General features: G+C 38.9%; 1 protein-coding gene across 6 annotated transcripts in view; it reads right to left on the reverse strand.

Annotated features, from left to right (window-relative positions):
* The window catches only part of PCDH7 (protocadherin 7), a 1,090,234-nt gene that overhangs the window by 551,121 nt on the left and 526,337 nt on the right, over positions 1–12,776 (reverse strand). For 4 of the 6 annotated variants that reach the window (XM_077477667.1, XM_077477668.1, XM_077477665.1 and 1 more), the window contains exon 2: positions 6,534–6,750. In XM_077477667.1, coding sequence (XP_077333793.1) covers positions 6,534–6,750 — 217 coding nt within the window. The remainder of the gene's footprint in view (positions 1–6,533; positions 6,751–12,776) is intronic. The other 2 variants (XM_077477669.1, XM_077477666.1) reach the window with 1 other exon arrangement.

Genomic DNA, 12,776 nt, shown 5'->3' on the forward strand with positions numbered 1-12,776 from the left:
AGCAGTCTAAGCACTATATTCAACCAGCTAGGGTTTCATAAATAATAAGTCATAGCTTCATAAAATATTATTACAGATTCAATAACCCTATTAAAGATCAACTTTATATATGTTAAAAAATACAAACTACAAATAGAACCTTGGGTTCACATTGGATAATATCAGGGCAGTCCACTGTTGTTTATTTAGTGTGTTAAAGAGGAAGTAAACCCTGATGAGTTTACTTCCTCTTTCATTCCCTGCAAAGGCAAAGCATAATGGACTACTATGCATCGCATAGTAGTCCATTATGTGTCACTTACCTGACACAGGAGCCAGCGAAGTCGCCGCTGTCCCCTGTAGTCCGCCGCATCCATCTTCTTGGTGGGGTCTCGCAGCTCCGCCGCTGTCATTCGGCATGCGCACGGGAGACAACACGCGTGGCAGCTCCGTCGATGAGAATGCCGCGCTCAGTGCGCCTGCGCGCTGCTGTCTACGGTGCATGCGCCGTAGACAGCGGTGCCTGTTTTCGGACAAATACCATATAGGTTTAGGAGATATTTCTTGGACCTACAGGTAAGCCTTAATCTAGGCTTACCTGTAGGTCAAAGTGGTTTGTAATGGTTTACAACCACTTTAATGTGCATTGAGTTAAGGTACCCCATTTATATGCCCATTTGCACTGGTGTGAATGGGATATTATTCTAAGTATAAGTATAAAGTAAGGTGAAAAGCAGATGCAACATGGAAAGCCAGAATTTTAGCCATCATTTCTTGAATATGATTAGGTTGCTAAAGTAAACATATGTTCACTCTAAGGAAACGTGTATTATATTGCAGTTTACCTATTCTTAGCCCTTGTACACACGGTCGGACATTCTGCCAACCAAATCCGTTGGATTTTGTCCGACGGATTTTGTCCGACGGATTGTGTCCAAAACTGTTGCATACACACGGTCGGACCAAGTTGGCGGAAAATCCGATCGTTCAGAAATTGATGACGTTATTTCGTTACGACGGGACTACATTCAGGCTAGTAGCCAATAGCTTTGGTGTAGGAATTTGATCTGAGCATGCGTGGCACTTTGTCCGATCAGAATTCTCTACACATGATTGGAGTATGTCCGATCGGACCAGTTTGTCGGAAAATATTTCCAACAAGTTGGAAAATTGGGTCCGACGGATATTCCGACGGAATCAGTCCGATGCATACCACACACACGGTCCGATAGGACACATTCCAACGGATTCTCCGACCGTGTGTACAAGGGCTTAGATGTGATGGCTGCATTGGATTTTCACCTCATAATCCAGCCAGTAAGTCTGTTGTTTTTCAAAAGAACAATATCTCTTGCAGATTGTATCAGTTAGAAGGATGAAGCCAACCATTTAACACTGACACTAGTGCTTACAATGATCAGCTTTTATTTATTCATGTAAAACCTTTATTTCAAAAGGAAGAACAAACTTGCTGTAACTGCTTATTCAAGTATTTTTTAGAGTTTGGTTTTAATTTGATAGTGTATATAAATCTACTAGTGCTAACACTCCCATCCCCCCATACTGACAATGTTGCTGTCCAAATTTGCCCCCAGTGCTCCTTCAACCACAGTGGGGGCATTCTAATACAGGGGGTGTGTTGATGGCCAGATCACCATTTGTAAATATCCTTAAAAAAGGAAATTAAAATAGCCACAATATCTATAGATTAGTATATTTTTGCTTTTTGCCTTATTACCTCGTTCACCTCGAATGAGTCCCAGAATGTACAAAATTAGCTGGAGTTCAGAAACTGAGTATATGTATAAAAGTGCAATGGCAATTCAAAACGGTAAAGGGAAGATATCTTTTTGAACCTATCTTAGACCTGAAATGACTGGTCCCAGAAAGCAATTATTAAATGACAATAGCCATTTTGAAATGTAAGCCTTTTTTTGTTTGTTGATTTAGTTTGTTTGTTTAGGGTCAACTTTTTTGGTATCTTTGTCACTGTTGGGTAGATTGCTCTTTACTTCCTGTCAGTTAGATAGTTGTCAGATAAAGCAGGAAGTAAGGGGAAGTCCTTCAAAGGGAATATGGACAGCTATGAGAAACATTTTTCTTCTAGAAAAATTAACAAGCGTATGTCAATTTTTTTTTTGTTTGCTGTCTGGTGAGATTTCCCCTCACATTCTCTCTGTGTGATAGGCATCAGACATAACAGGAAATAAGTGGAACTGTCTCCAACAGAGATACAAGCAGCATTTACAACAGATGTTCAAAACCATTTTCTCTCTATACAAAACTGAAAAGAGTTTTTGCTGAAGTTTTGCGGAAGTTGGGCTTTAAAGCAGAATTAAACCCAATTTAACCATTTCCTCACCCCCCAAAACACAAGTTAAAAATGTTTTCCTAAATGTTATTAAATCTTTAATGAAACATACCAATGTTGTTTTCTGAAGTGTTTTAATTTAGGGCTTTTTCACATATACCGTGATGTGTTTTTTTTGCACTGGTCGTAGGTCACCACTAGGGCACATAGAAAACAAATACTTTCTATTAGCCTGTACATACCATAATGCTGGTGTGGTCTGTGGTGTGGAAAAATGCAGACAGGCTGCATTTTCCTGCGGCACACTAGATGGCATTGCAGGTCACCATGCTGCTGCGCATATATCTGAATACATTAATATTGTACAAACTGTGACAGTATTAATCGTGACAAATAAATATTGTCACAATTTGTACACTTTGAATAAAGTTAAAAAATAAATAAATAAAGTGGGTTGCATGAAAAAAACCAAGTGAGGTTAGTTCAGCGATCTCCCCCGCTGAGCTGTTGTCTTCTGACAGGGGGACGGCCTCAGACCTGAACACTCCAAACAGTGCTCTCTGCCATTGGCTGAGAGTGCTGATCAGGAATTGGACAGTTGTTGGTTTTCCAGCATGCACATCTGACAGAAGCCAGCCAAAGGACCAACTTCTATCAGACAGACCGACATCAACACACGAGCCGAATGCTTTTCATAACCGGCCGTTGTTTCATGACATTCAGCCTGTGTATACAGGGATTTAAGCAGAACTATTTCCCAAAAATCTTTATATACAAGGCATTCTGTAAATGTAAACTGTTATGGTTGCTTGTGCTCTAAACCGAACTGTCAAGCCATTAAATAGCTGTGGTCATAACTGATCACATGTGCAGCACCATGACAACTACTGATCAAACAGGGGCTAAGATGGCAGCTTCCTTAGCTCTAAAGCAGGGATCTCTAAACTATGGCCCTCCAGCTGTTGTTGAACTACACGCCCTATGAGCCATTGGAAAACTCTGACATTCACAGACATGACTAGGCATGATGGGAGTTGTAGTTCCTGAACAGGGCCATAGTTTGGAGACCCCTGCTCTAAAGAATAGGAGGGTTTAGTTCCATTTTAAGCTCTCAGATCCATCAAAAGGCTGCTGTCATAACTGTTTACATGTTCAACACCATGGCAACTGCAGATCTAAATAGAGGCTAAAATGGTACCATCTTCTGCTGCAAATGCATAGGAAGGTGTAATTCGATTTTAATCCTGTCACTAGTTTATTTAAGTAAAGTAAATTGTTTTTTTTTTTTTCAAATGTACTGGCTTTGTGTGTTTGTGGAGGACATGTTGTTTATCATGCAGTACATATAGAAAAGTGATGGCAAAAAAAGACCAAGTGGACCACTGAGTCTGCCCACACTTGACATATGACATCAGGAACTATATTCACAGTACAAAGTATAATCATATGATACTTCCCAATAAATAAAGTTCAGACCCTGCATTCCCTTTTATGAGACATACATTTATCTACCTGCTGCACTCGGCATAAGGATCTCTTGTATCTCTCAGCCGGACCCATGTCTGTGGAATGTCCTTTCCATCTTTATCTGTCAAGCACCTTTTCTTTTTAGCTTCAAGGCTGTTCTCATGACTCTCCAATGTAACACGGCATTGCAGTCCATTCAAAGTACTCATTTACCATGACAACCTTCAACTACATCCGTAAGTTCTCCCTCAGTATAAGCCACTTAAAAAACTCTTCATTGCTGGCCTTCTTTTTCTAATACTGACTTCCATCTACAGTCTGACCTTCCTATTTCTCTTTGTAAAGGGAACATCTTCCTGACATTATTGCTTTCTGAGGGGCCATATCTCTGATGGTAAGGAAAAGCAAACATATGCATTTCTTACAAACACTTAATAAAATGTGACCACAAAGTATATTGACTAGTATTATGAAATGTCCATATCCATATATTTATTGAGGCAGTATGAGCTCCCTTTGAATTACAAGGCTGATGAACAAGCTCTCAATATAGCAGCATTTTATTACAAGAAGCCATACACCATAAAAGCTGGTTCGGTGCACAAAAACCTACCAATTTACAACAACACCATAGGTGTAAACCATTTAAAATTACACCACAATACATATACATCTCAGAATGCCAGCATCATGCAAAAATTAATTATACAACAATTAAAGGCAATGTAAATGTGATTTACATGTACATTTAGATGGAATAAAATAATACAAGAATTATTGCAGTGAAATGTACAAGTCAATCAAGCACTGACTAATAGAGATTAGTAAATCTGTATTCCTTCTCCACCACAATTCATGGGCAACACAGTGCTACAATTCTTAGTTGCTGAAATATTAAACCAGGTAATTAGATTACAATTTTGAGTAATGTAGTGCATCATCAGCACATCTAGTTGCTTGTCTGAAGTAATTTTAGTGTTAATACATAAGCTACAATTGGGGGCCACTAAATAGACTCATTCATCAGACAAGATGGATGATCACATTTATCTGATGAAGTAGTCAATTTAGTGGCTTCAAAATGTCACCTATACAAAATCATATAACCAGACACAATATTTGTTTAGGTATATGGGGACTTTTTAGGCTCAAATGTCATAATATAATTATATATAAAAAGGTAAATATTTTATTGTTACAGAGATCAAACCAAAACATCAGTAAAAAATACTGGCTGATATGAACAGAAGTATTACTCTCCCTTCATTCAGAAGTTCTCCATATTAAACATGGTTCACCAATTATGGTTATATCCATGGAGAATGCCCAATGTGCTTTGAATGAGTCTTCACCAAAGGCATAAGAATACTCATATATCACATGAGAGAACTATGTACTTCTCAGCCAGGGAAAGTTACAAAATGTTCCATCTTGTGGACCTGGAGAATGCCTGAACAGAAGTATGAGTCAAGGAATTCACACAGGGACCCAGGGGACATAGATATGCATAAAACAGTGCAAAGGTAAATTCATATGAAGAACAAACCAGGGTCCAGACCAGAGACCAGCCGTACCGGTCCCAGTAGGAGTGTTCTCCTGGTCCACAAGCTGGAATATTTTTATATTTACCTGGCTTTCCTCATGGACACACTATACTAATGATTTTATCTTTGCAATAATACACTTTTGTAAACATAATTGTTGTTGACATTTGTGCCTAAAAAAGCCCCATATACTCAAAAAGTGTTCTAGTTAAATGACCTGTAGGGATGTTGGTACATACAAAGAGCGGTAAGCCACATCTCTTCTGGATTGTATTATATATATATATATATATACATATATATATATATATATATATATATATATATATATATATATATACATATATATATATATATATATATATATATATATATATATATATATATATATATATATATATATATATAAAAACTGCACACATATTGGAGATAAATTGGGCCCAGGTGTGCAGCAAAGCCTGCAGTGCATATAGTTCAAAAGAGAGAGTGACACTCACGTGTCTTGAGAGGTGAACGCACAGTGAATATTTTATTTTTACATTGCGACAAGACACAAGGATGGGTTGGGAAGTCAAGCTCGCTGAAACGTTGAAATAAAATCTTCACTGTGTGTTCACCACTCAAGACCCATGAGTGTTGCACTCTCTTTTGAAATATATATATATTTATTTATTTATTTTTTTTTCATAAAAATTGCTTCACATAGGCAACTGGGATTGTTGAAGACATATAACATATGCTAGATTGATATTGATGGCACTGTCCATCATAGTCATTTTAGCACCCTTGTCTTTATGGTCCTACTGCTACAAGGTTGTGCAACTGAGATTTCTCTATGAATGGATTTGGAATCCTGACACAACGTTTCATTCCCCTCTGTTATATTCTCTTATTCTCTAAATAGTGGTCTATAATTTTGAAAAATCCAGGTCTCCTCTTGTTTGAAAGCATAAGATTTGCTGCTTTCCAAAGCGAGTCCCAGTCTAGTCTGCTTATACGTAGGTGTGGCCTTACATAGACTGATAGATGGAAACAATATGAAAGATTCAACTACTGCTTGCAACGATCAGGCCATGCTTAATGAGCACATTTGTTTCTATATATATATATATATATATATATATATATATATATATATATATATATATATATATATATAAAGTGTATTTTTAATTAGTTTTATTTGGTTTCAACTGCTTGCCTAGAGTATATGTGTATGTGTTTGTCCCTACCATTTTCCATATGCTCTGCCTCACCAACACTGCCATCCGGCGTAGTTCGCTCATAGTTGTCTTCTGGGAGGGGTAGGGCACCCAGTCGTGGTCCAGATGAACTCTTACTACTCGGTGTTTCCGATTCTTCCAGTCCGCTGTCATAGCAACTCTGCAATGACCCCTGGTGAGGGTCCTGAGGTTGACTCACAACAGAAAACGTCACTCTACGAAATGGCTGTAAGAGAAAAGATTCTGAATGTCACTGACATTTATTAAGACAACTGTGTTAACTGTGTAGAATTGAGAAAAAGTATGATACACCATCGCAATGCTTTGCATGAAAATAAACTTACAAACTTTGTATACCGTTGAAAGCAAAATGATTGCTGGTTGGCTTGCTTTTTACAAACTAAACACATAATGGCAGCAGATGCTTTTCTGTGACAAAAAGCATATACTGTATGAGAGGTTTTTCAAATGAAGGGTTTAAACAAGTCCAATGATACCTTTATACATAAAAGTAGTAGAAATATTCTCTGCTTGCATTAGTATATAGTCGCAGCCACTTGGCTTATGGCATTTGTGAAGCTAATGAGGCAAAAGCAGTATGCAAAAGAGACCTGCAGATCGTACATTTTACAACTACATGGAATTTATCCTGTTCTTCTTGACTCAGTTTAGAATTTCAAGTAAACTCAAACTGAATAGCATTTCGTTTTTTTTAAATCACTGTCTATCATAAGCCATTGATGTTTTGTAAACTAAAAATACCATGTTCGTTCTTTTTTTTCATTTATTGCATCTCAGTGCTGCTGAGCTCCTGGAGCTTCTCTAGGGCCAGTTCCTGTTCACATTTATCCACTTAATCAGTGGCTGTTCTTTGCTGTTCAGAGTAGGCTTTCTACTCTGCAGAACATGCTTGCACAGTGTGCATTAGCATGACCATGTGCATGTAAAGAACTTTAAAAGTATGCAAAATCAGCCTAAAATGTAAAAAAAAAACAACATAAATGTTACTTCTCAATGGGAGACCTGAGCCTAAGAAAATTCAGACACCTGTGATGAAATTAACTTCACATCAGAAGCCCACTATCACATCAGAGTCCCCCATCAAATCAGAATTTCTCCACAATAGAGCCCTCCCATGGCAGATCCCCTCAATCACACAGTCCCTCCATCAAGGAGTCCCCCCCCCCCCCCAATCACCACTGTCCCATCTTCATATCAGAGCTCTACCTTTTGGCTCCAGCATACAGCAGGAGGTGGAGGAGATCTGGAGGAGATAGACTTTCATCTTCTCCTGAATGCTAGAGATGGCCTTATATATCGCCTTCCCTGAATCTGAGTTATGTGTGTCCTGATTCAAGAGCATCATTGGTTATTATGATGCCAGTGGCCGGGCTGCACCATATCAACTAATGATACTGATCCAGAGCAAATTGGTTCCTGTGATTAAGGCAACAGGGGAACCCACATGGCACCCTGGTTGAGGAACAATTTTCCAAAATATATAGCTAGAGAAGAAGTGAGTGGGTCTCAAAAAGTTTGAATGATTTTTTACTTTATTCATAAATATCCCCTAAAATATAACTAAAGGCAAAACTTTTATTTTCGTTTTTGATTGGAATCGGAGAGGGAGAACGTCTGTCATTTTTTGCACCTGTTAGTGCCCCTTTTAATGGAGATTCATCCTCTCTACATGTCTTGTTTACCATTATCACTAAAAGTGAAAGTGAAAGAAAAAAATCCAAAATGTTTTGGTGTCCGCAGAACAGTAAGAGAAGAGAAATCTTCCAATGAAGACACAAGTTCTGGTGGCCCTGGTGACAACCAGAGATTCCCGTCCTTACTTTTTTGGCACAGGAAGTGAAGGGAAACCTCCCCAATGGGACACAAACACAGTAATAAAAATGGTTATAAATCTCCCTTATTTTATCCAAAAAAATAAGAAAAAAAAAGTTTTGCCTTCAGCTCTACTTTAAAGCTTTTTATTATATGGGTAATTGTTTACTATTTTTAGTCATTTTTTGAAAGATTACGATTGTATGACAGACTGGTACATAACTTTTTTGAATAAAAGAATACATATTCTTTTTTTAACATTCATAAATAAATAAAGAAATAAAACAACCTCCATTGGGGCATATCAATACTTAAAAACCCCATATCAATTAGTGATTAATACTAGACCTCCATCTATATAATATCCATAATCCATATATAAACATTTTATAGATGGAATCCTGTTACTAATCGCTAATAGATAGATAGGTAGTTTAGAATATATTTATAGACCCAATCGGTTTGCTTTATTTATTCATTTATGTTAAAAAAAATAGAGGATTTGAAAAAGAAAATATTATGCAAACAGCTCTACAATGCGGATTTAGATTTGTAAAGTATCAATGTTCTATGTTGCATAGGTCATCAACACTGCTATTGTACCTTAGAGCAAGGACACATTCAGCAAATATGTTACAGTTAAAACTAAAAATAAGAGCAGCAAATATTGTCAAAAGGCAGATTTCATATATTGTAAAGATTACACAATGATGTTGTAAATACTGCTTAAAAGGCTTGTCACTTCTAACTGAAAAGACAATAATAGTGATGGAATACTTGCAGCAATTAAATTCATGAACTGTGATTCCCAACGCTGGAACTCTCCAGTTAAAAAAACCTTGGAATATTTAGCTGTTACAACTGAAGCTGAACTCCAGCCTTACCTTCAGTCTTGCACAGTTGAACAGACTCATCTCATGTACTCATTTACTCTGATTTCAATGCACACTGTGAGCTTCTCAAAGTTTGTATTAGAATCTGTTACAAGTCAGATAGAGTCTGCGTCATTTCTGGACTGGAGGACATACAATATCATCTATCTCTTTCGTTCCTAGGCCTTACTGTCCCTGACCCTTCTCTTTCACTCACTGAATTTTAATTGTTTTAATCACAAAAGCTCAGCATCACACATGGCCATTATCTAAGGCAGGGGTGCCCAACTGCTGACCCTCCAATGTGGCCCACCATGTCTTGCTCTGAGATGGCGGGTTGCCAAGCCCAGATTGCGGGTTCCCGACCCACCATCTCCGAGCATTAGTGTGAAGAATGGAGCTGCCGCTAGAGAAAGCAGAGCCGATACTTCCTTTATAGCGCCGGCTCCTTCACAGATGAAGTGATACCAAATGTACTCCTCCTGTGACAAGAAGCATCTGCTCTGCTCTCTACTGCAGCTGCATGCTTCTGTTACAATTATTCTCAGGGATGGCTGGTCGGGACACAGGAACCCCACAATCTGGGACAGCAGCCACCAGTATCAGTACCAGCCATCAGTATCAGTACCAGCCAACAGCACATGTACCAACCAACAGTACCAGTACCAACCAGCAGTACCAGTACCAACCAACAGTACCAGTACCAGCCAGCAGTACTAGTACCAGCTAGCAGTATCAGTACCCACTAGCAGTACCAGTACCAACCAACAGTACCAGTCATTAGTACCAGTACTAGCTAGCAGTACCAGTCAGCAGTACCCACCAGCAGTACCAGTACCAGCCGTCAGTACCAGTACCCACCAACAGTACCAGTACCCACCAGCAGTACTAGCCAGCAGTACCAGTCAGCAGTACCAGTACCAGCCAATAGTACCTGCCAGCAGTAGCAGCCAGCAGTACCAGCACCTGTCAGCAGTACCCACTGGCAGTACCAGCCAGTAGTACCAGCCAGCTGCAGGAATCCTGAGGAAGAAGTGAAGATTGAGGTCAGTTGAGGAGCAGGTAAACCACTGTGCATCAGTGTGAAAGCAGCTTTAGACCCCGGTCTGATCGGGTCCACCTGTCTGTTTTTCAGGTGGACTCAAACAGATTCTCCATTCACCTCCATAGAGGGGCAAATGTAAACGGACTCATGTCCATTTACACCCGGCTAGTTGTAATCCGATCTCCTTAAAAAAAAACAGAAGGGGATCTGTCCCCTTCTGTCTGGGCAGATTGGAGGGCCCTTAGGGTAGAGTGGGTTGCATACATGTCTGCTCTACATATGCAGAGTGGACACAGACCTGCCACCCCCCCTTTACAGTCATTGTGGCCCACGACTAGTTACCAAGTCAATAAAGTGGCCCTTGCTCCACAAAAGTTTGGGCACCCCTGATCTGAGGCCTGTCGGCATGGGAATACAGCATTTAAAGGAATGCCCACTCCTCCAGACTGACATCCACATATGAAAATGTTGTGAGCTTTGCAAAACTCCTCCCAAGAGCCATCAACTTCTTGCATCTGGACAGAAAGTCCTTGAGAAGAGAACTGAGGCATGGTGCTGTAATGTTTTCCGGAAGCTATGTACAACACCATGTCGCCCCTCCCTACAGCCATGATGACATCACTGAGTCTAATGTAAGGTATTCAATAAAATCAGAAAGTTTTTATTGAAGAATTTCATGACCATGATAAGGGGACCAAGAATTACAAAATTGTAGCAGTTTCGACTTTAGCTGTAAAACTAAAGCCAGCCATAGCTGAATAAAATCCTTGCCAGTTCAACAGGAACCATCCAAGATTCAATCCATCTATGAGCAGATACAAGTCAATCCACCAGTCTGATTTTTTTACATGGGATTACTGCTGGTGGCTACAGACACTAGCAGTAGTCATTGTGTCCTGCCATCTGTGAAGAGTCCCTGTTGACAGTACACAATAGCAAGGTTTACTCTTGATTATTGTTATAGATTCCATTCCAAAAACGCATTCATTGTAAGTCATGTGAGACACATGGGCACTGCTTGTTAGAGATAGCCCAGTCAAGATTTAACATTAAGGCTTGCAATGCATAGAAAGAACACCGTCTTCCTTATTAATTACTTTTTCATCCAGGCCTGAAGAGTATATAAACTATAACAACAAACTCCCCTTGTTTGCATTTGGGTCCGTAAAATATACCATTAAAAGTTTTTGTTATATTTGTTACATTATTAGAAAAAAAAAAAAAACCTTCATGTCATCAGTTCAGCTCTGTGCTGTGTCCTCTGCACATATCCTGTGTTATTTTATACAGTCCTCCTAAATCTTATCATAAACATCCAATCTTGCACATGAATGGTTGGTTGATGGAAGTCAGCAGAGCTTCACCTTATTCAGTAAGTTTTGGGAAAAATTCCTTTGCAAAGTGTAATTTGCCTTGCAAAGTGAACATTCTGCATGCCTTTCATAAATCAACCCCTCTGCTTTCCAGAAAGAATGCCCTATATATTCAAATGCCCGTGTCAAGAAGTTTCCAACAGTCACCAGGCAGATCTATACAACAATCTGGTTGTTGATACATTGTAGCAAATTGAGTGTAAAGTTTATATAAAGACAAAACTTTTGAAAGTTTGAGGTAGAATGGGAAAAGGTAAGAACCCCTACAATCCAGGACTTCTTTAGAGAGGTTTCTCCTTATTTCATGTCCTACTGACAAAAAGTGAAGGGAAATCCTCAAAAATAAGACAGAAAATATTTTTTTCCTTTAGTAGAGTAGTGGAAGGCAGAACCCCTGGAAGATTCTTGAATTGTGTCACTGTGTCATTGTAGCAGATGTTCTCCTAATGGTACCCCAGATATAAGTTAAATCATGACGTGGGTTCTATTCCTTTCCCATACTATCTAAAACAAGCAAACAAAAAAGTTTGTCTTGACTTTTACCTTAGGGTAAATTGAGCAGTCTTTTTAACATTAGCACAAGAGCAATGATTGCTGAAGACATTGGCCATTCACATGTTCATTTCGCTTGTTGCTTTTTTAAAGGTAATATATCTTTTTTTCTTAAATCAATATGTGAATATGGTAGCTGAATGCAAATATTGGGGGTTATTTACGAAAGACAAATCCACTTTGCACTACAAGTGCAAACTACAAGTGCAAAGGGCACGTGAAATTGCACTTAAAGTACACTTGGAAGTGCAGTCGCTGTAAATCTGAGGGGTAGACCTGAAATGAGGGGAAGCTCTGCTGATTTTATCATCCAATCTTGTGCAAGCTAAAGTGCTGTTTTATTTTTCCTTGCATGTCCCCCTCGGATGCACTTCCGAGTGCACTTTCAGTGCCATTTCAAGTGCACTTTGCACTTGTTGTGCAAAGTGGATTTGCCTTTCGTAAATAACCGCCACTGTATTTGTATACAATACTATTTTAAAGAACTTGTTTATAATTAATATTTATAATCAAAATGTATCTCCAGGTGGTTTATCTTGGATTTGATTTTATGTCAGCAGTCGATTTGCAGATCGTC

The sequence above is a fragment of the Lithobates pipiens genome, unplaced genomic scaffold, assembly GCF_037356315.1.
Source record: "Lithobates pipiens isolate NorthernLeopardFrog02 unplaced genomic scaffold, aLitPip1_a1.2 Scaffold_13, whole genome shotgun sequence".
Taxonomy (NCBI): domain Eukaryota; kingdom Metazoa; phylum Chordata; class Amphibia; order Anura; family Ranidae; genus Lithobates; species Lithobates pipiens.